The 25,887-nt window shown below is 65.0% G+C and overlaps 1 protein-coding gene across 1 annotated transcript in view; it reads right to left on the bottom strand.

Moving 5' to 3' along the window:
- PLCH2 (phospholipase C eta 2) overlaps positions 1-11,697 on the bottom strand; it is a 33,725-nt gene extending 22,028 nt beyond the window's left edge. Inside the window, exons 1-2 of the mRNA XM_073903631.1 lie at positions 11,585-11,697; positions 1,038-1,184 (exon numbers count right to left, since the gene is read on the bottom strand). Of these exons, the coding sequence (XP_073759732.1) occupies positions 1,038-1,184; positions 11,585-11,627 (190 nt within the window). The 5' untranslated portion in view covers positions 11,628-11,697. The remainder of the gene's footprint in view (positions 1-1,037; positions 1,185-11,584) is intronic.
- Positions 11,698-25,887: the final 14,190 nt, after the last annotated feature.

Below are 25,887 nucleotides of genomic sequence, written 5' to 3' on the forward strand. Positions count from 1 at the left end.
ATGCATGTGCCTGGCAGGGGTGGGGGGGCCCAGACTGGGGGGCTGACAGGGAACAGCTGCCCCCATCCCTCCCTCCTGGGGATCCTCCAAGGCCAGAGTCAGCTCTAAACAGCGCGCTCGTCCTTCCCCCCCCCCCCCCGATCCTGGTCTGCTTGTCTCTGCCCTATTACCCCCCACTGAGGGGCCTCCAGGACCCCATCTACCTGTCCCCTCTCTCTCCATCCTCTCTGTTTTCTTCGGTGCTCAGCTGGACAAGAAGTTGCCCTATGAGGAGGTGATTGCCCACCTCATGTTCACACCTAGTGCAGGGAACAGTGCCACGCACAAGGAGGAACCCCAAGTGAGCAGAGCGGCTTCACCTTCCTGGTCCCAGAGGGCAGTCTCAGCCCTCTCCTCAGGATGCCCTCCAGGGGCCTCTGCAACCCAGCTCTCTCCCAGGCCCCATGGCAGCGACAGTGCCCTTGGCAACTGCTAGGCTGAGGCCCGCTCCTGGCACCCCTGGGTCTCTCCTGGCCCGTGAGGATTCTAATGGGTCCCTTCCTGCCTCTCAGCCTGGTCCCTGCCATGCCCTGCTCAGAGATCAACCTTGCCTTTCCACCCCCTGCACAAACCCTCCCAGCTCAGGACCCCTCCCAGCTCCAGGCAGCCCTGCAGCCTCCATGCCCCAGGCTGCCTGAGCTAACCCCGGGCACTGAAGCCTGGCCCTTGGTGTGCCCAGCTGGGGTCTTTCTGTTTCTAGGAAGTTTTGTCCCCCAGCCTGACTGAAGGTCCTTTGGCCCCTCAGCCCATCCCAGATCCAGCACAGGAAAGGGCACTCGGGCTCCAGAGTCCTTGAGGGCTCTGCCAGGCAGGAACAAGGCCAGGGCCCTGAAGGGCATGGGGCCCTAACCCCTCCCCCCTGGCGTCCAGAGGTCACCCATGCGCCAGGCCCAAAGCCCCCTGGAGACTTCCAGGGCTCAGGATCTTGCTGCTCCCCCGAGCTGCCCCACAGCTGCTCAGCCCCCACCCCCCGTGCCCCCTAGGGCCTCCCCGCTCACTCTTGGCCTTCTCATTCTTGCGTGAGGGCCGCCAGCGGATGCAGGAGCGATGCTCGTCCAGGAAGTAGAAGCGGACGAGGCCCTTGGAGCTGCCACGGAGCTTCACCATCTGAGTCCCCGCCTGCATGGCGCTCATACATCTCTCCACTGGTCCACGGACGCGGCAGACAGACGACACAGAGACAGACAGGGGTGCCGTGAGTGCCAGGCCATCCTTACCCCCTACCCCCCACGTGCTTCAGGGCGCAGAGACCACCCACGCACCCACCTCCCGGCCCACGGGCCCCACCTGAGAGACAGGCTGCCCAGCCCGGCCGCTGCCTCCCTCCCCCACAGGCCTGGGCCAGATGCGGGCCCAGGCGGGACCTAGGTCCTCCACGGCTTTGCTTTCCTTGGCTCCGGCCACCTGCCCCCCCCACCCACCGCCAGCCCCAGGGACACCATGACCTGCCCCAAAGTCTATGACACCCTCTCAGGGGCTGCTGCACAGTGCAGCCTCCATGCCAGGCCCAGGGAGGTGCCTGGCGGGCAGCCAGCAGGCAGGGGGCTCTCCTGAGAGCCTGCACCCCCTTCTTGTGGCCTTCAGGAAAGCCACCCGCCTCCTCCATGCAGCAAGGGTGACTTGGCGCAGTCTACCCCTGGAGGCACACAGCGGGGCCCTGTGAGACCAAGACTTGTATGGGGGGGGAACAGCACCCGACCACAGTTCCAGAACGCAGACCCTTCCCCCAGTGTCCCTTCCCCTCCTCTGTCTGCAGCCTATGTGTCTCCCAGGTCCCGGGGTCAGGGGGCTCCCAGCCAGGCCAGCAGCCCCCTGGGGCTGGAGAGAGGCCCAGGGGTGGGGTCATTCGTGGCCCCCTGCCCCAGCCCCCTCACACCTACTCACAGAAAGCCCAGGACTCAGAAGGTGCCATCTGCTAAAGCATCAAGTAATTAACCCGCACAAGACCCACCCAGTGAAGGACCCTCGAGTGGTGCTCTGGAGGCACCTGCCAGCCAGGGGAGCCCAGGCAGAGAGGACTCCCCGGAGGAAGCCAATCCCTGACGCTGCACTGCAGGGGGAGGGCCCATAGGGAGGCCGGGCTCCACAGGGGATGCCGGGAGGTGAGGACACAGGGGGGCTGCTGGTGTGCAGGGAGCAGAGCAGAGGGATGAGGCAGGACATGAGACAGGGGCGGCCAGAGGCCCAGAACAGGTTCTAGAAGGTGGCACCGGGACCAGGCCCCGTCTCTCAGCTGGAGCAGAGACCCGGGGGGCACACAGCCCAAATGGGGCCTTCCATGGGCTAGCCCTGCCAAAACAGACACACAACCTTCCCGTCACAGCCGGGCAGGCCTTGACCCCCCACACCCGTGTCTCACGCCGGAGAGGGGCATTCTGCCCACCTCTGAGGGCTGTCACGTCCTGCACCCACACGCTGCCTCCAGTCCAGCGAGGCTGAAGGTGTACTGCCCCTCCGAGTGCCAGGGACCCCTCAGCAAAAGCTTTAGAGCCACCTGAGTGCCCAGCCAGGGTCCCGCCCCCAGCCCCTCCCTGACCCTGCGCCCCCCCGCCCCATCCTCCCCACCGCCTGCCTGGTGTGCAGCCTCCAGGCCCCAGCGCCGGGGGAGGGGTGGTCAGAGAGGCGGACTGCGGGTGCTGCTGGGGTCCCATGACCCCCAGAGGGAAGGGGCAGGAGGTTACAGGTTTCCTTGGGAGGAAGTAGCCCCCAGAAGTAGCCCCCACCCTCCTAGCCCCAGGGGCTGTGGGGCTGGGCGGAGCTCCCACCAAGGAGCACTAGGCCTGTCCTGGCCTCTCATGACCTGGCAGGACTGCCCCCTTACCTAGTGGGCCAAGCTGCCATGGCGGGGACAAGGCCACGCTCGCTCCGACCCAGAGGAGGGCCTCCGTCAGGCAGGCCACCGCTGCCCCGGTCCGGCTGGGGGCAGACGGCCAGGGGACTGACATGCTAAAGATGGCCAGGTGTGGCTCCCAGAGGCCGGGGCGGGCCGGTGTCCCCCACCCCACCTCAGCAGCAGGTCAGACGATGGCAGGTGTCACAGAGGCTTCCCGTGCCCCTTTCTCTCTTCTGCTTCTTCTTCCTCCTCCTGAGAGCCCTTCGAGGCCCCCACAGGCCTGCTGCCAGGAATCTCAGGCTGTGGCCCGATCCCCCCGCCACGGGCCTCTGTGGCCCCCAGGCCAGCCTGCCCACCCACCAGGGCCGCGAACGGGTCCCCAGAGAGGCAGCGTCCCCGCGTCTGAGGGGAGCCGCTGCACCTCTGCCTGCCCCGCCCATGCTCAGCCCAATCCCCTGTGCTAATCCAGCCTGGGTCCAGCCCAGCTGGCCAGAGGATTTAGGCCAAGGGGACTCCCAGCTGGAGGCCAGGAGGGCGCTGGTCAGGGGGCAGTGTCGACCAGGGCCCAGGCCACCAGCCCCCACGTCCTGGCTGAGCAGTGACAGCCAAGACAGAGGTGGTCACCCTAGGGACCCAACAGACACCTCAGGAAGGCCTGGGGTGACCGTCCTCAAGGGACCACCCACCATCACCCCACCATCCTCCCCATGCTGGACTCAAAGGCTGCTGCCCCTTCCCCATCCCGGCCTGAGCCCCGAGAGAAGCCCCTACCGCTAACCCCACATCCGTTGCACTTGCCAGGGGCTCAGAGGGGGTTCCCGCTGTCCCGGGGGGGGGGAGGGGGAACAGGAGCACCCCTCTGTGGGCTGGAACCCAGAGCTGAGCTGGGCCCCTTTCTGCTGCACCTCCCAGCATGGAGGGAGGGTGTGCATCCCCGGGCCTGGGTCTAGCGCTCACGGTCCCTCACCCAGCTCCAGGCCCCTGGCTGTGCAGCCTCGGTCCCCAAGGACCAGCCCCAAGGTCTGACCTCTCTGGGCGGTGGCGGCCCACCGCCCTCGGTGCATTCATCATTGGGTCCTGCCCAGAGGCTGGGCTGGGCTGGGCCTCCTCATGACAGACCTGGCCTAAGGGAGGAGAGTCAGGCCCAGGGAAGACCCGCTCGCCCATCTGCCGACTGGACACAAGGCCCAGACAAGGACAGTCCTCAGGGTGGCTGACCACACTCCGGGCAGCTCTGGGGCAGGAGAGCCAGGCAAAGAGAACAGAGAGGGGAGCAGGCCAGCCTGGCAGACAGGTGGTGCGAGCCCCGAGGGGCAGAACCCCACCACAACTGGCTACAGTGAGGACTGGGGCCTGGTCCCGCCACTAGGCCCATGAGCCCTAGCCCGCTTGTGCCCCCTGCCCCAGCACCACAAGAACAGCCCCGAGCCTTGCTGGGCTGTGCTGAGACAGGGACGGTCACCCTTCTGTCCCCAGCACAGAGGAGAGGAGCCAGGACCCGCGCCCCAGAGCTGGTCACAGGCAGCCGGGTCCAAGGTCAGAGAGGGTGGGAGGCCGCAGGCCATGCGGAGACAGTGGTGGGCATCCTGGGCTGACCACAGAGAGCCAGGGCCCCACCTGACCAGAGCCAACATAATCGACTCAAAGCCAAATGCCAGAACCCAATTAAAAGCCTTTCCCAAAGCGGCGTTGACTCGGTCCCTTGCAGGAGGAGTGTTGTGTGGAATTAGATTAGGAAGCTGTTGGCCTCTGGAATGGGAAAAGGAGTGGGTCTCGGGCCTCCTCGGGAAGGGGGGGCTGCCGGAGCCCTGACAGCTTCTGCATGGAGTCGGGGGCATCGGAGCGGCGCAGAGGGACCACAAACCCCCGGAGAGCATCAGGACCAGAGTGGGGGCCAGGCCACGGGTCCCCACTCCCCCCACCTGCTTGTCCTGTGTCACTGCCACACTCCGTCAGCTGCCCTCCCTGGCACTGGGCCATTCTCTCCTGCCTCAAAGCCTACAGCTCCTCAAAACCAGGTTACACCCGATTGTACCTGCTCCTCTTTCCTCCCCTATGCTTGGTGCCACTCTGGGGCTGTTCTCACCTCCCGGCCCCCAAAAGCTCCCTAAGCCAGCCACACCTGCCATTCTCAGGTCATGCCCTTGGGCTCTCAGCCACTAGCTGATCAGTGGTCTCCTGCCATCAGCCAGGGGGACTCAGGTGCCCCAATCTGTCTGGGTAGGGGACGCAGTTGGGGGCACAGACTGAGTGGGCCCAGCCCCTGCCCCCCACACTCCCTTAGTCCTCCTCAGCCAACCTAGGTCGTGGTCCTCCACTGACCGGGGGGAGGAGGAAGGTCCTGTTAACCCAGCCTGATGCAGGGCTCTGAGCGAAGGCCCTCTGCTGCCTGGAGGCCCTGGTAACCCCTTCCCGAGACTCCATGAAGCAGGTGGACACAGATCTGTGGCCCCCATGCAGGGCCGGGGTGCTCCAGGGCCTTAGGACACTGTGGGGGAGCTCCCAGCTCTGAGGGTGCCCATGTTACCCCACAGTGCAGCTAAGCATGCCGGGTATGTGCAAAGGCCAGGCCCTGGGTGACTGCCAGGCTGGGCTTGAACCCAAGACAAGCCCGGAACCCCAGTGGCTCAGCCCCCCTAACCAGGAGGCGAGGCTCCTCCCTTCCTACCCTCCCCATGGGGGCTGGGCCCCAGCTCTCAAAGGGAAGGGACACCAGCACCCAGGAGAACCAAGCACAGGGCAGGGGGGCCACACCAGCCCCCAAGTCCACATGTGGTCCCCAAGCCAACCCGCACTGCTCCCTCGGGGTCACCTGAGAAAACCCCCACCCCAGGGCTGCCCGGGAGCAGACCCAGGCCCACACCCAGAGGGACAAGAGCCCAGCCGCCCCAACGAGGGGGCCACAGAGAGGCCCTGGGCTGGACTCACTCCACCTTCACCTGGTACACCCCCCACCACCCAGCCCGACTTACACCCTGGCTGCCTGTGAGGCCCAGCCACCCTGAGTGCCCCGACCCCAACCATGGTCCACACCCTCAGTCAGTCCCAGCCGCCAGCCGCCCCCCAGGGCCGGCAGATGTGGCCTCCGGGCCCTCGAGCCAGCGTACATCTGTCTGACAGGTGCAGGCCGGGGCAGCCCTGGCCAGGAAGGGGCAGGAGGGCTCCCTCGGGCCTGCCCCGCACACCCCTCTGCTGGTTCTCAGTCCTGGGAGCTGAGCTATTCCTTCCAGGATCCTCACGGCTGCCTTGCGGCTGCCTGATAACACCACACAGGCTGATCTGCACGTTCCCGACCCGCCAGGGCCCTCTGGGACCGGCCCCCATTGGACACTCTAATGTGGGCGAGCCCAGGCTGGGCCACCAAGCCCGCCCCCAGGAGGTGACAGGAGTTGGGGCCTGGCACGGCCATCCCGCCCTCCGGGGCCTGGCCACTACCAGGCAGCCCTAGAGGAGCCTGATGCAGGGGTGTGCCCAGCACAGAGGGAGGAGTAGGCAGAGCACCCCCCAGGGGGCTCCAGCCCACAGTGACGCCCCAGGCCACAGCGGCCCATGGCAGAACCGCTGAGCCGGACGGCCCGCCCTGGGCAGTTGCCGGGAAGCAGTCTGAGGGCGGCCCCTGGGGCTCCATGCCTCAGTTTCCCCGTCTGTCAGAGTATCCCCTCAGCCCCTCACTCCTTTCTTCCTCCAGTGGCTCTAGGACCCCGGCCACAGCTGCTCCAAGGGGGCAGCGTCCTTGCCGGCAGAAGCCGGGCAGCACCGGCTTTTGCTTTGACCACGGACACTGACCCTGTCCTCATACGGGAGAGGCCGCAGGAGACCAGGGGAGGTCAGCAGCTCCACCTCTTCCAACTTACTCTTCCAACAAAACCCGCAAGTGACGCCCGAAGGCTTCCCTGCGTGAGCACACACACACACACACACACACACACGGGCAGACTACGGAGGTGCTGCAGGCCCCCTCCCACAAGGGTGTGCAGGCACAGACCCAGGCCCTTGCTCACTCGCCCCTCCCTGAGCAAACGCACACAGGGGCCGGGGCGTGGGGCGCACGCCTCCCACCTCCCTGAGCCCTCGGCCAGCCCCTCTCCTCTCAACACTTCTTTGCCTTTTTGAAGGTTCTTCAAGCAAGCCCCTCTCGTGTCCACATTACTCAGAATGGGCAGCAACAGCAGGACATATGGCCGGACCCCCACCAGAGCCTCCACAGCCCTCCATGGGGTCCTCAGCCGCCCCCGTCTGTCACCCTAAGCTACATCTCTGCTCTCTGTTGGGGCGGGCTCCACATGCAGTAGGTGCTCAGACTGCGCTTGGCGGGAGAAGAGGAAGAGGTCAGCGAGCCCCAGCTGCTGCACCGGGCTCCCGCGCGCACCCACGGGGTATCGGCCCGGCCCCTGGCCAGCGCTGCCGGAGGGAGGGACAGGCCCACACACATATGGCGGAGATTATTTAAACGTCTGAGAAGCAGCTCGTGCCCCCCTCCCCCTGCGCGTCTGGGCGCCTCCTCCCAACTATTTTTATTTTATCAGGGAGTGTGAGTCGGCTCCCTCAAGCCCCCCCCACCCCCAGGCAGGACTCCAGGGTGACTGTGCCCAGTGCCCAGGGGCATGGAGCCAGTGCCAGCCCGAGGGTGTGCATGAGGGCAGGGTCCCCTGGGGGATGGTCAGCCAGGTTGGCGAGGCCCAGGGCGGGCCCCAGACAAGCCTGGAGGAGGGCTAGGGCCTGGGGGCAGGGGAGAAGCAGAGGATATGGAGGTCCATGCTAGACACCCCACCTGCCAGGACGTGTCTGCTTCCTCCCGCAACACCCTCCCCGTGGGGCAGGCGGCTCAGCCTTCCAGCAAGAGCCTGAGAGTTTTGTGGGCAGGGGGCCCAGCCCCACGGCATCACCCAGCTCCGAAGCAAGGAGGGCCAGGGGGAGTCCCGGGGGGACACCAGTCAGACGTTGCTCTGCCCCACTGGGCTGCTTCCGGCCTACCCATCCTTTCCCGGCCCGTGCACTCAGACCCCGGGGAGCCAGGGCAGCAAGCATGGGGGGGGGGGGGGGGGACGTGCTCCGATGGCCCCCATGCCCCGTCCGCCATGCTGAGTGACCAGCCCCAGGCCTGCACCTTCCACAGAAGCCCCTGGAAGCTCGTGCTTCTGGGCAGGGGATAGCAGTAGCTGGGCGCATTCCTAGCTGGTGACAAAAGCTCCTGCTGGGACCAGGCCTGAGGGAAGGCCCCAGGGAACTTCCTGAGAGTCACCTGACGGTGTGACGGACAAGCCGTCCACAGACGGTCCAGGCTCCTGCAGCAGTGGGCACCGTGGACAAGATGGTGTCCAGTGCCCAGCGCCCTCCCGCTAGAGAAGCCCCTTCCCATGCACTGGGCCACCACACTGTCACGAAGGCTGCTGAACACCATGAGAACCCGGGGTCTTCAGCACGGTGGGGTCCCAACACCCTGATTTCCTCTGCCTGCCCATGGGAGCCCAGGGCCTGCTCATACCAGCCTCACTGAGGGTCTTTCCCGGAGTGGCTCCCGGCCCTGCCCCCGCCCGTCTTGGCAGCCCCCAGCTCAGCCACAGTGGTGGCATTATTCACATGGGACAGTCGTGTGGGGAGAGGACTCTATTAACAGCCTGTCTGCAGCATCCTGCCCTGGGTCGTGTGTTCTGGGGGATCCTGTGCCAGGCCCCAGCCCTCAGCTCCCGTGCACTGGCTCGGCGGAGGGTGGGAGGGGGCATCCGGCCATCACACACCCACCTCGGCCTGGGCTCCCCGGAAGCAGGCACCCAGCTTTGTGGGCTCTGTGTGAGGGATCGACCCCCAGGGAGCCCCCGGCAGTGGCCGGGGAAGCAGAGACAGACTCCCAGCGGCTCTGGGGGTGGGGGCATGTTCCTGAAAAGTCACCAGATGGAACCGGGCCTGCCTGCTGGGAAGAGAGGAAGCTCCTGCAGGTTGAGGGAGGGGTCCCCCCTGCACTGGCCAACCGGCCCTGTCCCCACCCCACACCCACCTGGGCCTGCGCGGGAGGCAGGCGGCAGCTGGCTGGACGGCCACCGCAGAGCGGGCACAGAGCCACGGAGCCGACAGGAAACAGAAGGCTGAGCCCATGGACTCATCCCCGGGCCCCGCCGCTCCTCCTGGCCAGGGCGGCTTCCTCGAGAGCCCAGGGGCCTCGGGCGCCTTGAGGACTGTCCGGAAGCAGCTGGGCTCTCCCAACTTGACTTCCTACGGTCTCCTCTATCTTGGCAGGACCCCTAAACTGCTCCCCTGCATGGGCTGGGCCAGTGCCCCTGCGGGGCCAGGTGGCGCCCTCCCTGAGCGTCACCCTGACTCCCCTCGGTGTTGTCCCCCCACATGCCCACCGCTGACCTGGGAGGGAGCCCAGGAGTGGCCGCCTGCGCCTGGCCCACAGTCAGCTCCACCCACGGCTTGAACGACAGGGGAGTTTCCAAAGGGTCCAGGGTCTGCCTGGGCCAGGGTGACTTCCCATCCATGTGGAACCGAGACCACCGGGACGCACATGGCCTCTGAGAGCAGCTTCCTGCTCTCAGTAACTGACCATCCGGCACACGAGCCCCATCCTGGAGTCCTCCAGGGCTGGCTGCCCCTGGCTGGTATGGAGGCCCACTGGGGGACTGCCCAAGTGGGCAGCTTCCTCCCCCTCAAAGCTCCTCTCCAAGAGCCAGAGAAAACACGTCCTGTCCTGGAAAGGGTGTCTGTCTCCCTGCCCGGGGGGCCCCGCGCCCACCGGCCTTTCCCACACAGGAAGCCCATCCAGCCGGCAGAAGCCCACGTCTGCTGGAAGCAAAGTCCCAGGAAGAAAAAGACACTGCTGATTACTCATCCTTCCCTGATGCCTCTACCCCCGACAGCCCTCAAGGAGTGTGGAGCTGGCCTCTGCACCGAGAGGGCCCTCTGCCTCCCCGTCACGCATGCCCCACCCCAGGAGAGGGGCACTTCCTCACAGGGCCCATCCACTGGCTTTCCAGGAGAAGGTGCCAGGAGCATGGAAACCATGCCATCAGCTCATTAGCTGTACAGATGGAGGGCCGGACCCAAGACTCTAGCCCATCTGCTCCGTCCTCAGCTGCATGTTTGAGACTGTTCTCTCCCGGGGGGCAGGCGAGGGAGCACACTCACCCCAGCAGACAAGGGCCACGCCACACGTCTCCCCCTCCCAGACAGTGGGGGCATGAAGGGTGGGCTCACATCTGCTCCTGCAGCTGCCACCCCACTCCCCTCCCAAGACCAGGGCCCTTCCCTTGATGGCTGCAAACCCGGGGTGTGTCGGGCCTCCCTGGACCCTGGGAGCAGCCAGTCTCCACTCCGCTGGCAGGGAGGCATCCTGCACCCTGTGGTTCCAACCAAGGCTGGCTGCTGATTCCCCCGAACTCTCTGCAGGCCAGGTAGGCAAGAATGTGCTGGACCAGCCTCTTCCCAGGGACCACCCACCATGGGAGCCCTGCCCCACACAGGCACGGGGGCTGTGGTCATCGGGCGGGTATACCCGCGAGTGCCCCAAGCACACAGCACCGGCCCCATCTCCACCTGGCACCCTGTCTTCCATTCACAGAGGGCATCCCAGGGAGGGAGGGAAGGTGTGGAGGGGACAGGCATCCACACAGACAGGACACACTCTGCCCACAGCCACCCTACGAAGGCAACTCCAAGCTGTCCCTCTCTTGCACAAGAGACTCAGAGAGGGTTGGTGCCTTGCCTGTGGTCCCACAGCTCACCGAAGGCACCTGCGGGGGACTCATCCTCAGTCTAGCCGGCAGTGATGTCCCTGCTCCCACACATTCTCTCCAAGGCCACACAGTCCCTCCCCTGTGTCCACACCAATCAGAGGGTGGGACAAACTGGGTCCAGAACAACCTGGATCCAGACAGATAGCCAGAAGGCAAGCTATACCCCCCTTGGGGGTCTCAGCCCTTAAGCAGGAAGTTCTTGCGCGTCTGGCCGCGGTCACTCCTGCTAGAGCTGTGGCTCTGGCCCCTTCCCTCTCCGCTTCTCCCCTCTCCTGGCCTGGAGTAAGTGCTGTCCTGGGGCAGACTGACACCCTGTCCCTGAGAGGCGCTGCCCCATCTGCTCCCTGCAAGGACAGGCCCTGACCCCGTGCAGCCAAGCTCCTTGGTGCTGGGCAGCCCTGGGCAGCCTCGGAGGACTCCTGCCACCCCTGTTGATCTCTGCCGTCTGCCCAGGGTAGTGCCCAGGCCCCCAGGTCAGGACAGAGTGACAGATCTGAGCAAGAACTCTCCCACGGGGGCGCCAGGGCTGGAACCCGGAGGGCTCGGGAAACCAGGGCAGGCCCCTCCGGGAAAGGCTGCTGCTGCCCTGTCCGTGGTGCTGACGAGGCTCAGGGCCCCCCGCGTTGCCCTGGATGAACGGGGCGGGAGGGGGCTGGACCAGGCGACCCACAGGTCAGGTTACCCCAGATCTGACCCCCCCACGCTGAGGCTGGTATCCCATGGGGGGGGGGACTGAGGTCAGGAGACTGTCAGCTCTCCTGGGGCATCTCCCCCCGCCCATCGGGGTTGTCTCCACTTTTTGCGGAGATGCCAGCACAGTGGGGGATGATGTGGGGGACAGGGGGCTGTGCAGGTGTTGCGGGAATGGGACTGTCCCAGAGACCCCTGGGGGGGGGATCCAGCCCTGCCCTCGTGGCTCAATGGGTCACTGATGGGCAGTCACAGCCTCCTTCCTGGACCCCCTTCTGCTCCCTCTTACCTTCGTCCCGGCTGAGCCCACCGGGGTCCCCCGGCTCTTCCATGGCCCACAGGTACCACCTCCACCGATACCGGCGGGGCCCAAGGGGGCGCGGGTGGTATGCTGGCCCCGCGTGTCCCTGCGCCTGAGCGCGCGCCCATGGCTGATCACCGAGCGCTCAGCCCGCCGCCGCTGCTGGGACTGCCCCTCCCGCCGGAGCCCCGCCCTCTTAACCCTTCACAGCCCAGCCCCGCGGTGGGCAGGGGAGGAAGTGTGCGCTGGGGTGGGGTGAGGTGGGGGGTCTCAGCTGGCTCAGAGGCTGGGGGTGGGGGTAGGGGCGGGGCACACCTGCTCCTCCAGCAGTGGCTCTGGAGGCCACCCTCAGCTGCTCTGACCTCCCTCCCTCCAGGTCAGCCTTCCTACCAGAGGGGGTAACAGCCGCTCCCCTCAGACACAAAATGCCCTCTGGTTGGCAACCCCCCCAAGACCACAGGGTCCCTCGGATCATTACGCACAGCCTCCCCCAGGCCCCATGGGCTAGTTCCCTCCAAGGAGAAGCTCCACAATGCTCAGTGCTTCAAGGATGGCTAGGGGGACAGTTCGCAGGCTGCCTGGTTGGGATGTGTGTGCAGGACAGATGATGGCACCGAAGGTCCAGGGGACAGCCCCAGCCCCTTGGCATCCAAACCCCTCATGTGCTCCTTCTTTGCCTCCCCCCACATGTCCCTCAGTGAGGGCCCTGCAGACGATCCCGGGTCTGGGGCCCTGCCTGGGCCAAGCAGGGAGGAGTCTGGGGGTGGGGCATGTGCTGAGCGGCCCCCACCCGGTCCTGATCTGGCACCTGCCTGCCTCTTCCTGGGATGTGTTCTGATTCAACCTGCTACATCCAGCATCCGAGAGAAATAACATTTCCCACATCAACGGAAGAGATTTTCGTCCCTCGTCCCTCGGGTGCTGTTTTGAAAGCTGCTGCTTCTGCCCTCGGCCATGAGGGTGGCCTGGGGAGGTTTATGGAGATGTGGGAGGCTGGGTTGGGGCGACCGCAGGTGACAGGCCGGGCAGGAGGACCGGGGGCTCCTTGGGGCTCCCTGAGCTGCCGCCACCCCAGGGTGTGACTGCCTCCTGCCAGGCCAGGCCCCCGGTGTGGAGCAGAGTGAGACACAGGAACTGTCACCACAACCAGCTGGATCCTGCCCAGGGAAGACCACAGGGCTGCTGCCCAGCTCCCCTGAAGGGGCAGCCTTTCTGCCTTTGCTGCCACTGGTGGAACCCTAGCCCTTGGGTCGAAGGGGCCACTGCCTGGGCTCTGGGGATCTGCCCTCGTGAACTTGACACTGTGACTCTCATGTCCACATGAGTCAGGTGTTCACTGGGCACAGCCGGGATCCCTGGCCTGTGGCCACTGGGCTGGCACAGACCCCAAAGGGAGAGGCCAGAGAGCAAAGGATGGAGGGGCCAGTCCAGCACCCCCGCACCTGGGCTTTGCAAGTCCCCTCACACAGTCGCCCCTGGGGAAAGGCCCAGCAGCCCCAGAGTCTCAGAAGAGGGGAAACTGAGGCAGGGACAGACAGGAAGAAAGGAGAGGAGACAGAAGAGAGAGTGGGTGATGGAGAGGAGCACGCAGACGCAGGGTCCCTGGAGAGGGGCCAGCTTCCCGGAGTGGACGGAAGGAGGTTCTGGTTCAAGGTCAGGTTCTGATGAATAATCCAACGCATGGCCAGCCCCACCCCCACGCAGCCTCGAGCTGATTTCCCTCAAGGAGCAGGGAGGGCGGGTGATTACCGGCGGTGATTAAAAGCCGCCTGCCGCACATGTTAATTTGCTTAAGATTCTCATCTCCTAAATCTCCTTTCTGGGCATTTAAGCAAAATTCTATCTTTGAGAGCATTTGGCCTGGCTGGCAGAGGGTGGGGACGCACGTCTGGAAGAAGGGCTTGCCAGGCCCCCAGGAGTCTCATTTCCTTCTCCTTTGAAGACGGCGACAGTCAGATGGTGGGTAAGCGAGCCTGGGGCCCCTGCCTGAGCCCTTCTCTCTTGGAGTAGGGGTTGGGGTGGAGAGCTCATGCGCTGGAGCCTCAATCCTGACCGACCCCCGCCCAGGGCCCTACTCCTGCTGCCAGGCGCACTGTCCTGAGCTGCCCCAGCCCACCACAGCTCCCCGCTCCCTGCCTCCCTGCCCCCTGCCCGTGCCCACTCCCTGCCTGGGGCCCAGGGGTCCTGCAGAGGCCTTTGCTCCTGCCCGGGTTGCAAAGGCTGGGCTTCCTCAGCCCTAGGGACGGAGCCCAGGCCTAGATGCCCAGCACAGGGGGCCTGCATGTCAAAGCACCCCAGGGGGTCACCCTCCCACCCCCACTCCCTGGAACTGGGTCCACGCCTTCCAGATCTCTAACGCTGGGCAGGGGCGACTGTGAGGCTGGATCTGGCTGTGAGCTCCAGCTGCCTCCATCCTTTGGTTCCCAAACATTGCCAGGAGAAGGCCAGACTGTGCCCCAACATATGGGCGCCAGCCTGGACAGTGGGCCCGGAGCCCCGGGTTCCCAGCCAGGCCTGTAAGCGGGCAAAGCTCGCCCCCCCTTGTGCCTCGGTTCTTCATCTGTGCCAGGATCACGGAACTGGGCTCCACCGCGGGCAGCCACTCACAGTCCACTCTTGACAGCTACAGCTGCATCGGGGTTAGCCGAGCCCTCCCCGTCTCCAGTGTTGAGCCTCGCCACCCAGGGCTGACCCTGGGGGTCCGACTCCACGTTCCGTACGAGTTCCGTGAGCATGTACCACGCTGTGCACCCAGACCTTTCAGCACGCCCATTGAGCTCTGCCTCCACTGGGGGGGGGACAGAACCCTGGCCCCCATACCCACCCCTGCCAACGCCCTGCCCCGAAGCCTGCTCACCACCGCGAGTCCCACGGTTCCCTTGAAAGGGTGTCACGTGGCCCCTCTCCCAGTCATCTTGCAGGGAAACACCTCTGACTTCCCGGAGACACCTTGTGGGCAGCCCCTGTGATGGGAAGAGTGCATTGACCGAGGCCCCGAGCGGGGCAGGGCGCGTGGGGACCCCCAAAGGCTGTGTGCGCATGCGCACAGCCTGTGTCGGGACAGAGGATGGCTGGTGGGGACCCAGAAACTGAGGGGCAGAGGCGTGGAGCATGGCCGAGGCACGGGCAGAGCCAAGGCAAAGGGAGTGCTGCCCTGGCCACTCGCTGGCTGCCCCCACCCCGGGATGGCCTGCAGCCCATTCATCGAGCCCCCGAGCCCCCGAGTCTCCCACCAGCCACGGGCAACACCCGGGGAAGTCCTACTCTGTCCCGCCTCTGTGTGGTCCATGGGAATTCACTGCCCTTCTGGCCTTAGTGTCCCTGTCTGGAACCAAGGGAGGGCCAGCAGTTCTGGGGGCCTCCAATGGAGGCCATGGAGAAAGGTCTGGAGGGCAGAAAAGGGGCAGGGGCACTAGGTGGGGGCACAGGTGGGGCCAGGTCTCTGGTACCAAAGATCCCAGTGCAATGTCCCCTTTGGCGGCGGCCCCGCGGTGTGAGGAGGGCCCAGGGGCACTGACTTGCTCTTCTGACCTGGGGCAGCGACCACTCTGCCTCACAGCCTCCAGGAACCAGAGGTCACCAGCAACCGCCTCCCCACAAGTGGAGTGGAGCAGATTTGCAGCTGCAGAAACCCCCACAGGGCACCTTGGATTTGGTCTGCCGACTTCCGTCCTCCCTAAATCCCCAAGGAAACGCTTCCCCCGCGACCTGCTGCAGGCAAGCTGCAGCCCAGCGTCCGGCGGGCCCTGCCGAGAGCCCACCAGCACTGGGGGGGGGGGGCCCCAGGGGCACAGTGGGGGCCTCAGCAGGTCCTCCACACTGCTCCTCAGAACGCCCGAGTCCAACAGGCCCCCAGAGGCCGCCCGGTCCAACCTCTTTGCTTTTCAGATAGGGAAACTGAGGCACAGGGGTCTTGCCCGGGGCTCATAGCCAAGCAGAGGCAGGGCCCTGATCCCAGGAGTGAGTTCCAGAGGGGGCGTCTGGGAAGACGGCTGGAAAAAGCGGACCCAAGCAAGGCCCCGACCCGGTCAGAAGCACGGGTACTGGGTGAGCCGCCAACAAAATGACAGGCACAGAGGCCCTGGGTGCAGGCGCTGTTGCTCAAAGCCTGGCGTCCCCGCTGTCCCCAGCGCCCCCATGCTGGCCCCAGACCAGGGCACGAGTCTGCTTCGTGGTCCCCCAAGCCCGGCTGAGCCAGCAAACCACTTGGACACAGCACTGAGCTACCTGGCAGGAGGGCAGGATGCACAGAGACCGCACAGCAGCTTGATGGACTTGGTGTCCGTGGAGACAGGGGCTAGCGGGGAAGGCAGAGGCCCACTGGCCGGGCTGGTCCTCATCCTACAGCATCCGGACGGACAGTTGCCGGGGCAGGAGGGAAGCCTCAGCTCCGGGGCTGGTGACGGGCTCCAGTCCCCATGCAAAGCAGAATGCGGCCAGAGCCCTGGGGCCACAAATGGACCGGTGGGAGGAGGCAGGGAGGATGGGATGCCTCAGGCGCTGACCAGGTGGGCTGGCAGGGAAGGAGGCCACAGACAGCCGGAGGCATGGGGCTTTCTGGAAGGCTCCGCCTGCAGGGCCACAACCCCACCCCCATGTCTAGGCCCCCAGGTGCCTTGGCCCCACACAGACAGACTGCATTCGCCCCCCACCCCTCCGCCAATGGCACCCTCAGCCACAACACCCTGCCCCTTGCCTCCCTCCTTGTTCCCCCCCCCGCACTGACCCCCCCCATGCCCCCCTGCCCCCTGCCAAGGTCGTCAGGTCAGGTTCCTGCCCCGGGCGCTGGGCCCCCCTGGACCGCCCTGCCTTTCTGCACCAGCCTGACCTAGATTCTGTGCCCGCGAGCGACGGCCAGGCAGAGCCATAGCCAGCCTGGCACCAAGACAAGAGGGCCAGGTTCCAGAGCAAACAGCCGCCCTGCCACAGCCCAGCCCACCCAGGGACACCCCACGCCGCTGGCGAGGCCTGTTCTACCCCTCCCCACAGCCCTGGCCCACAGCAGGTCGGGCCAGCCCTCACGGGCCCTGTGAGCCGCGCCGCACACCCAGGCAGCCAGTCTTTGCACCTGGGTGCCACCCTGGACATAAGCATGGGGAGCCACTTGGCCACTTGCATCGATTAAAACCACAAAAATCCTTGAAATTAGAAGCATGCTCGTGCAGATGCAAATGTATGCAAATCAGCCCCTGCCTTTGGCTTCCAGGCCTACAAGCCTTGGGCACATTTCTGGGACAACAGGGGCATTCTGGAGGCAGCCCCTACCCCAGGGCCAGCTCCAGCCACCTGTTGTGTGCCCCGTGCCATCCTTCCTGCCCTTCTCCCTCCCACCTATATCCGCACCCCCAGCTGTCAGTCAATGTTCGTTGAGCACCTGCTGTGTGCTAGGTTTGCACTCGGGGCTTGGAAGGGAGTAGTGAGCAAACCAGAAGCAGCCCCCACCCCCAGGGAAAGGCAGAGTAGCGGGAATGGGCCCAGCTCCATGGGGCAGCCCTGGACGGGGGTGGGCAGAGGAGGGCCCCCCCAGCCCTCTGGAGTGTTAAAACCTTCACAAAACCCAGAAAAGACCGGGCCACTTCCCTGCAGAGCTTGAGCCTCTGGGAGGAGAGGGAGCGGCAGGGGGCTGCCTGCTGACCCCCTCCCCGGCCGACAGCAACACCCCCGCACCCCGTCTCACTGCTCCCAGGACAGAGAGCCCTGTCACAGGGCACACTCCTGAAACAGTCCTCCAAAGGCTGCCCCCCGGCACCGGGCCGTCCACGACATGCGATGTTCTGTGTGAACTGTTGCTGGATCAGCGCCATTGTCACTTTTGGACACCCGTTCACGTCGCGTTCATTGGCAGAACGAAAACCATTTACAAACCCTCGGTGGTAACGCGTGCATCCCCAACAGCAAACCGAATAAACACCTCAGACAGGGCTGCGGTTAGTGCGGAATTTGTCGAGATGTCTCCCACAAGGGGGCGGCCAGGTCGCCTGAGCGTCTGCAGCTCATGGGGCTCCTGGCTCGCGGAGAGAGCCTGCAAGCTCCCAAAACGTCCACGCAGCCGGCGCTGAGCTCCACCTCCAGATGGGGGCCAGAGCCTGGGGCCGGGGAGGGGGCTTCTGGGCAGAGAGGGCTGGGTCCCTATGAGCCAGTGTTTCTGTGGGCAGCTAGAACGCCCTGGGTGTCACGTGATCTTGCCAAATAGCCCAGGTGCTGCCCCAGCCACCACGAGAGGAGACGTCAGCCCGCATGACCACATACTGCAACATCGCCAGACGAATTCACCTTTTGTGCTTGACAAGCCACGGTTGCGTAAGTGCACATACTAAAAGCCAGTGAGGCGGGAAACCCCAGAGGCTGACCAGGGAGTTAAACTTGGCCTCAAGACCATCTGAGTGGCGACAAGTCTGTGTGGGGGAGGGACCGGCACGGGGAATGGATCTGTGCTAGGGCCTCCCTAGGCGCAAGGCCATGCCACCCAATGCCAGCCCCAGTGCCCAGAGCCGTGCCCAGCACACAACTTCTCGCTAGGCGTTTACCGAGTAGCCTCCCCAGATTGAGACCCTGGCAGCAGGGAGGGCCAGGCTGGGGGTGGTGGCAGTGCCCTGGAGACACCCCTACCCGAGCCATCTTTCCTGCAGGATTCAGCTGCTGACCTGCCAGCTCCCCACTCAGAGTGACTGTCCCTCCAACCCCCAGGCACTGGCAACAGACCCCGGATCTGTACCTTCTAAGACCAGCAATGCCTCGATCTCGATCAACCAGCAGGCAGGGGGCAAAGTCTCAGGGAGGCTGACACAGCTCAAAGCAGGGGTGTGAACACAGCTCAGAGCAGGGGTGTGAACACACAGCTCAGGGAGGTTGGGGGTGTGAACACACGGCTCAGGGAGGCCAGGCTGTGAACACACAGCTCAGGGAGACCAGGGGTGTGAACACACAGCACAGGGAAGTTGGAGGTGTGAACACACAGCTCAGGGAGGCCAGGGTGTGAACACACAGTCAGGGAAGCCAGGGTGTGAACACACAGCTCAGGGAGGTTGGACGTGTGAACACACAGCTCAGGGAGGCCAGGGGTGTGAACACACAGCACAGGGAAGTTGAAGGTGTGAACACACAGCTCAAGGAGGATGGAGGTGTGAATACACAGCTCAGGGCCAGAGTATGAAGAGACAGCACAGGATCAGGGTACCTGGAAGATCAATTTTCCTTCAAAACCAGAGAGAGACACCGAGATCCTACTGGACCCTGGTGTCTGCCCACCAGACAGCTGAGAGTCTTCAGGGCATGGTGGGAGGGGGGAAGGGGGGCACCTCCAGTTGCCCCAATTCAGCACACAGCCCAGGGGGCTCAGAACCGAGGCAGCTGCCCCGAGCAGCGGGCACTGCCCACAGGTGGCCAGTCCTAGGCATCTTGTTTCCACAAGCCCCCTGCTCTGCTCCCCTGATGCCCTCAACCCCGCCCAGTCATCAGCCTTTGCTTCGGTCCCTCAAGGACCACAGACCTGGGGTGGCAACAGGTCGCACTCCCCACCACATGGTGACTGTCCCCCCGACACACAACTTCACCCACAGCCCGGGGCAAGTCAAGCCAGGGGCAGACACAGGGCAGGGAGCCCAGGGTGCCCTGTCCCTGGCCTACCTGCCCCCCTCCTTACCTTCTGCCCCCCAACTCCCTGCCTACAGATTGCGTGGGCCCCAGCAGCCATCAAGTGCTACGCACACAAATGTTTATTTTTTTCTCTAGGGCAAAAAAAGAAAAGAAAATAAAGAAGGATGGCTTATCCGGAGGGTGAGTCACTGGGGATGTTCAAGCATCCCCATGGGCAGGACCGGAACTGCTCCCACCCCTCCTGGAGTGCAGGATGTGTGCCGGCTTGCCTCCTGGAACGTCACCCTCTTGCGGCCAGTGCTCCAAGGAAAGCCAGTCCCTCAGGGGGTCCTTGCTGACCACCTCAGGAGCAGGCAGCTGTCCAGCAGCCTTGGCCCCTGCCACACACCTGGGAGAAAAGGGTTCCCCCATCCTGGAGGACCTTGCTTATCTGGGGAGTATCTGCGCCACTTCACTCATTTTGGGGTGACCAACCAGGAGAGTCAGGGCACTAGGGAAAAGCCACTGTCAGCTGGAGACCGGAGCAGAGGGTGACCCTGCATCACAGCCCATGCGGTTGCTGAGGGGCACAGGTCCCCTGGACCTCTGGTCCCTGCAGCCCCTACCACATGGCCAGGCTCATCCCCCACCCCAGACAGGGCAGGGGCAGGTGGGAGTCCCAGTGAGTTGGGGTGAAGCTGGCCCAGAATGGCCGCTCAGGGCTGCTCTCACTCCACCCCCACCAAGGACAGAGCCTCCAGCCTGTCAGTCCAGGCTGGCTCCCCGAGAGCAGCCACCCTGGGAGAGCCCTCAGCGTCCCAAGCCCCAGGCCACCCTGGATGGGGCTAGCCGGCATGATGACCATCAAGGCAGGATGGACAGGCGCTGTAGCCGGACCCGGGGGTTCTAGAGACAGCTCCCCACACTCCTGAGGAAAGGAGCCAGTTTCCCAGGCTGGACAGAGAGGACCTAAACTGAGGGCTGAGAGAAGGTGCCGCCCACTCCAGCTGTGCCCCTGTATGGGAGCAAATCTGGCCCAGGGGTTTCAAGAAGACCAAGCCGCCCCAGTGACCTTCATCAGGAGCAGGGCCCGTTGGTGATGGCTGAGTCACCACCTGGGTCTTTTTAAGGCACAGTGAGTGCAAGGGGGCAATTTAGGTCTTTTTGGCAAGACAGGAGAGCGTGTGCTGGAGAACACTAGATCAGAGTCCAGCACAGAGCCACGCGCCCACTGGTGTGACGCCCCCCAGATCTCACGAGGTGGGGGGGCTGCAGCCGCGTGAGGGACTCGGGCCTGACAAGGGCAAGGTGCCCCCTAAGTGGAATGTGGAGTGGACCCCCACTCACTGGCCTGGGAGTGGGCCTGCTTGCTGTATAATGGGGGGGTGTCGTGTCCATGAGGGGCCGTGCCCTTCCAGAGACTTCCTGGAACGGACCGGCAGCCCCCCCTTCCTGCCCTCCCGTCCTGGGGAGCAGCCGGAGGAAGGGCAAATGGATAAAGGCCTGGAGAAAGTATCCTATGCTGGGGCTCCAGGGAAACTGTCTGACACGGGCTCTGGTTCTGGAGGCTCGATCACCCCAACTTCAGCCAGGAGCCCCGGGGAGGCGGGCAGGGAGGCCCCCTGGGCCTCAGCGTCTCCCCCCCAGGAGCCCTGCCAGAGCCCAGCCCCGCCCGGCTGCTCGGCAGACCCGCACGCCTCTGTGGGGCACCTCCTGCCAACAGGGCCTGGGGCCATCTGACCCCCAGGGTGATGGGGCAGGCGGTGTGGGGCAGCCCCAGGGAGACAGCTGGGGGCGGGCACGGCCTCCCCCTGTTACAGCCCCCCCCACTCTGGGCCCCACTTCCCAAACCGCATCCAGTAGCCCCCCACCTCAGCCTGATGATCCCCCAGGCGGTGGTGCATTTCCTTACAGACGCAGAATGTAATAATTCCCAATAATGCCAAGCCCAAAATAACCCCACAATGCGCCGCGTGCAGAGCTCCTCCAGAGTGTAACTGAGTCAAGCACAGCTGCAGAGTCGCTTTAAAAATACACAAAACATGGGGCGCCTGGGTGGCTCAGTCGTTAGGTGTCTGCCTTCGGCTCAGGTCGTGATCCCAGGGTCCTGGGATCGAGCCCCGCATCGGGCTCCCTGCTCGGCGGGGGGCCTGCTTCTCCCTCTCCCACTCCCCCTGCTTGTGTTCCCTCTCTCGCTGTGTCTCTCTCTGTCAAATAAATAAATAAAATCTTAAAAAAAAATAAATAAAAATACACAAAACACACAAACACAGACACAAAACCACGCGGACGCCCGCCTCCGCCCACCGCGCTGCCACAGGTAGGGGGTAAAGGTGGGGGCACGGCGGGGAGGGGGCCCTGCCCTCCACCCGGAGGCTGACGGGAGGCCCCAGGTGGCACATGGGGTGGAGGGGCAACAGGCTCCCCGAAAGTGCTCTCACACCCGCAGGCCCTCTGCCTCCCACCTGTCTCTGGCAAGTCCCCTGGGAGCTCCGAGACCTCCCCCCCCAGCCCTCCCCAACCCTGCCCCCGAGACCCCATGGAACAATTCCTCCCCCCGTCTCCGCCTACTGGTGGGCCTGGGCGAACTCACCTCTGCAGAAAAGTGGGGCTGCCCAGGCCTGTACCTGCCCCTGACCTGAGCCCCCTCCTGAGGCCCCGAACCCCTGCCCACTCTCCTTGCTTCCCCCACCCTTGCTGGGAAGAGCAGGGGCACTGCTGTGTTGTGCGGACCTGCCCAGAGGAGGCAAACATGAGCCTATAGTGTGGCCAGTCCTCCGCACTCACCAGCCCCAGGCCTCTCTGGCAGAAGGGGTGGGGGGTGGACATCCCTGGGCAGGTGGACGGGGTGCTTAATGGGTCTCCGGCAGCTCCAGGCCCTAGAACAGCCAGCACCCAGTTCAGGTGCCCACGGGCCTCAGCTCCCACACCACAGGGCCCCGGAACGGGCTGGCTCTCTGAACCCCACAGCCCCAGGGGTACATGAGAGAAAAAGAGGCAGGTCTGGACCCTGTGAATAGCCAGAGATGCCCGCTGGTGCCCACAGCCTCCTCCTCCCCACACTCAGGGGCCTCATCCACGAGGGGAGCTCCAAGGGCCCTGCTGGGCCCCCACCCCGGGATCCCAGTCAGGAAGGCTGGCGCCAGCATCAGGCCGCCCCTTTCCACACAGGGCACTGCTGGTCCAGCCCCACAGAACGGGAGGTCCGCGGCCTCAGACGGCCAGCCTCCACTGAATGACCCCTCCCCCGCAGCCCCCCCCAGGAGGCAGCCGCGCCATGCCATGCCGCGCCACAGCACGCCAGGCTGGAGGGGTGGCTGCGGGGGTGCTGGCTACGTGAGGGTGACCAGGACGGGTCCCAGGAAGAGTGCACTTGGACGGTCCACTCAGCCCCTCAGGAGCACAGACGCTTTGTTCTGGGGCGGGGGGGCCTGAGCCCCTGCCTGTCCCTCTCTCAGCCCCAAGCCCATCAAGGGGTGCCCGAGGAAGGCCACCCCCCGAGGGTCTGGAATGCTGCCTCAGCCCCCACAGCCCGAAGGAAGTGGGCCACGGACTGGCGGCTCAGGAACTAGCTCTGGTGGTCAAGGGGTCTGCCTCCGCGGCAGGCAGCCCAGACCCCCCGCGAGGCCCAGGCGTGGCGCCGGGTGAGGAGGCGTCTGGTCCTCGGGCTCTGGACGGCTCCCCTCACCGCCCCCTCCCCACTGGAGGGATGGAGGAAGGCCCTTCCGTCAGGCTGCGCCCTGATGGGGCCGCAGTCCTGGGAGCTGGAGCCAGAGGCTACTGCGAGGGGAACACCGGGGACACACGTCCCGAGGGGTCCCACCAGCGGGCTCTGCTGGAGTGAGGACAGGGCATCGCAGGGAGCACGGCCCATGGCCAGGAGGACCCCGGAAAGTGGCCGCGGCACCTGGATGCTGGGCGTGGCTTTCGTCTCTAGTGCAGACAGAGGGGCCGCAGAGGATGGAGGGTCCCCCCTGCCGGCAGACGGCAAAGGCAGCAGGGCCTGGAGGGCCTGGCCCGGGGGGCCCATGGGTAGAGTCCTGCGAGCCATCCGCTTCTCCCCACTGAGATGGAAGGTGGAGACAGGGCCCCCAGGACACCTTCCGTGAGGGACGCAGTGAGCGCCCGCTCTGTGCACAGACACTCCTGTTTATAACCAGGCAGCAGAGGGTGACAAGACCCAAAAGAGCTAGCGAAGCCCACCAGGGGTGGGGAGGGACCACCGAGCACCCACGCAGCTCTGGGCTCCGGGCCTCATGGTTTAGACCCCCCACCCCACCCTCAACTCCGAGGCAGTAGGACCTGGGGAGGCTGGTGGTGCCCCAGCCTTCCTCGTGGCCCACGGGGCCCACGGCATCATCCCCCATCCGGGGCTGTCCTAAATTGTACCCAAGTCCCACTTTCAGAGGGCCAAGCAAGGCCCCCCAGGGTCACCCTCCCGGGAGCTAGCAAGAAGCCCCAGCCTTGGTGGAGCGATCACCCCCTGGCATGTCCCTCGAATTCCCTACAGTGATGAGGACCTGGGGCTCAGAGAGGCCACTGTCTGGCCGAGGAATGCACAGCCCAGGGAGTGGCAGGGCTGGGGTTTGAAACAGGCCCAGCCCCCGCAGCAGGTCCTCCCTGGCCGCGGCCCCACATTTGGCCTCACCCGTGGCCTCTAGAGGGCCCTGTCTGCCCAGCCCAGGTGTCCCCAGGGAGGGACCCAGGTGAGGGTGGAGGTGTTAAGCAGGACCAGGCTTGTGAATTAGCCCCTTTATAATCTCTGGAGGCTACAGGAGACATCCCCGAGGGTGTGCGTCTTCGCTATCCTTGGGGCGGGGCGGGGGGGGCAATCAGAGGCTCTGAGAAAGTGGGGCATTTCGTGATTAGTGAAGGAGGTGCCCAGAGGGCCACCATCCTGCGCTGGACAGACCACCAATGAAGGAAGAAGGAACCAGGCTCTTGGCAGGAGGGCCCCCCATACCCTGCCATGCTCCATCTCCAGGCTTGGCCACAGAGCAGGACAGCTCGCCCGGCGGGCCTGTCTCTGACAAGCCTCAGGGTTGCAGGGTCCAGCAGGCGGGAAAGCCCGGTGGGGTCGCCACGGCCCTGGGTACAGACCAGTGGCTCACTTGCATCCCAAGGAGCCTCGTGACCCAGGGTCTGAACGCAGGGACACCGAGGCCCACCGGCCCAGAGCTAGCCTCCTGACCCCTCACCTCTGCGCCCTAGCAGGAGGAGCCGAGGGCGGGTGGCTGTCCAGGGAACAGCTGGCTCGGGAGAGTACCAGGGAGCAGGGTGGGAGGAGGCCCCTTCGGCCACTGCCCTGGCCTCTCAGCCTTGCTCCTGGGGGGTCAGGGAGGGCAAGCAGCAGTGGTGCCCAGCGGCAGCTGGGTCAGAACTCTGCACACAGCCTCTGGCCCCCTGCCCGCGGCACAGGTGAAGATGCTCACGCCAGGTCCCCTGCCCAAGGCCACACAGGGGCTGGTGGCAGAACGGGGAGCCAACCCAAGTCTGCCCCACTCTGGGGGTCCTCCCAGCCCTGGCCTTGAGCTGGGCAGGGCCTGGGCTTCACCTTCCAGCAAAAGCCAGCCTGCAATAGCAGAGCCCCGCATGGACCCGATCTCCGCTCTCCACCCGCCCTCACACCTGAGTTTCCTCAAGGGTGGCCCTCAGCTGGCAGCTTCACCTGGGACTTTGGTTCAAAGGCCCATCTCTAGAGGGTAGGGAAATGCCCCCACCTCTCTCCAGGCTGTTTTCCGTGCTCCCAGGTAACACCCAAAGCCCCCTACAGCTCGAGGGCTGCTCAGGGCCATGCTGAGGCCAGGGGTGCCTAGGCAGAGTCACTGACCAGTGCCCCAGGGGGCTGCTGGATCCACCCTGGTACAGAAATGCACTCGAGACCCCAAGACCGCAGGCTGCGGGCCGCCGCTCAGCCCACCGAGGCTGGCCCTCCCCTCACCAGCAAAATAGCCAGCTTTGATGAAAACGGCACTTGGGAGACCCCACCCCTTGGAGTGGCCCTGACCAGTGGCTGGCAGGATCCCGGAGCAGCCATTCACTGAAGGAGGGCCTCCACATCCCCCCAGGAGGCCAGGACCTCCAGGGCACATCTCCACCCTCCCTCAGGAGCCTCTGGAGCCCGTGCCCAGCCCAAGGAGAGCCTGGGGTGGTGGGAACCCAGGAGGAAGGCCAGTCAGGGGCTGTGTGGAGCAGCTCCGCTCATGCACTCAGCAGGTCCTCAGCCTGTGGGGCCCCGGGGTGTGAGATCTGGCCCCGCCTCTGGCTTTCAAGTATAGGGCAGGGGTATGGTGGGTGGACAACACAACCGTTATAGAGGGCCGAGTGGTGGCCTCCAAAAGATGCACCCACATCCCAGAACTTATGCAGAAGATCTTTGCAGGTGTAATCAAGTTAAGCATCTTGAGATGAGCTCATCCTGGATCACTCCAGATGGGTCCTAAATCCAATGACAAGTGTCTTTATAAGAAGGAGGGGAAGACACAAGGGGGACCAGGCCATGTGAAGACAGAGGCAGAGACGGAGGGACTCCGGGGGCCCCCAGGGCTGGAAGAAGCAGGGAGGATCCTCCCTTAGAACCTCTGGAGGGAGCGCAGCCCTAGACACTTTGATCTGGGGCTCCCGTGCTCATTTGCTCTGGCCTCCGCGGGCACTACGAGGCCCTCTCAGGCTGGTCTGGAGGAGCATCTCCTGTGGGGTTCACGGAGAAAGCAGCC

Source organism: Callorhinus ursinus, unplaced genomic scaffold (assembly GCF_003265705.2).
Source record: "Callorhinus ursinus isolate GAN/ISIS: 27379988/994484 unplaced genomic scaffold, GSC_fseal_2.0 scaffold18, whole genome shotgun sequence".
NCBI lineage: Eukaryota > Metazoa > Chordata > Mammalia > Carnivora > Otariidae > Callorhinus > Callorhinus ursinus.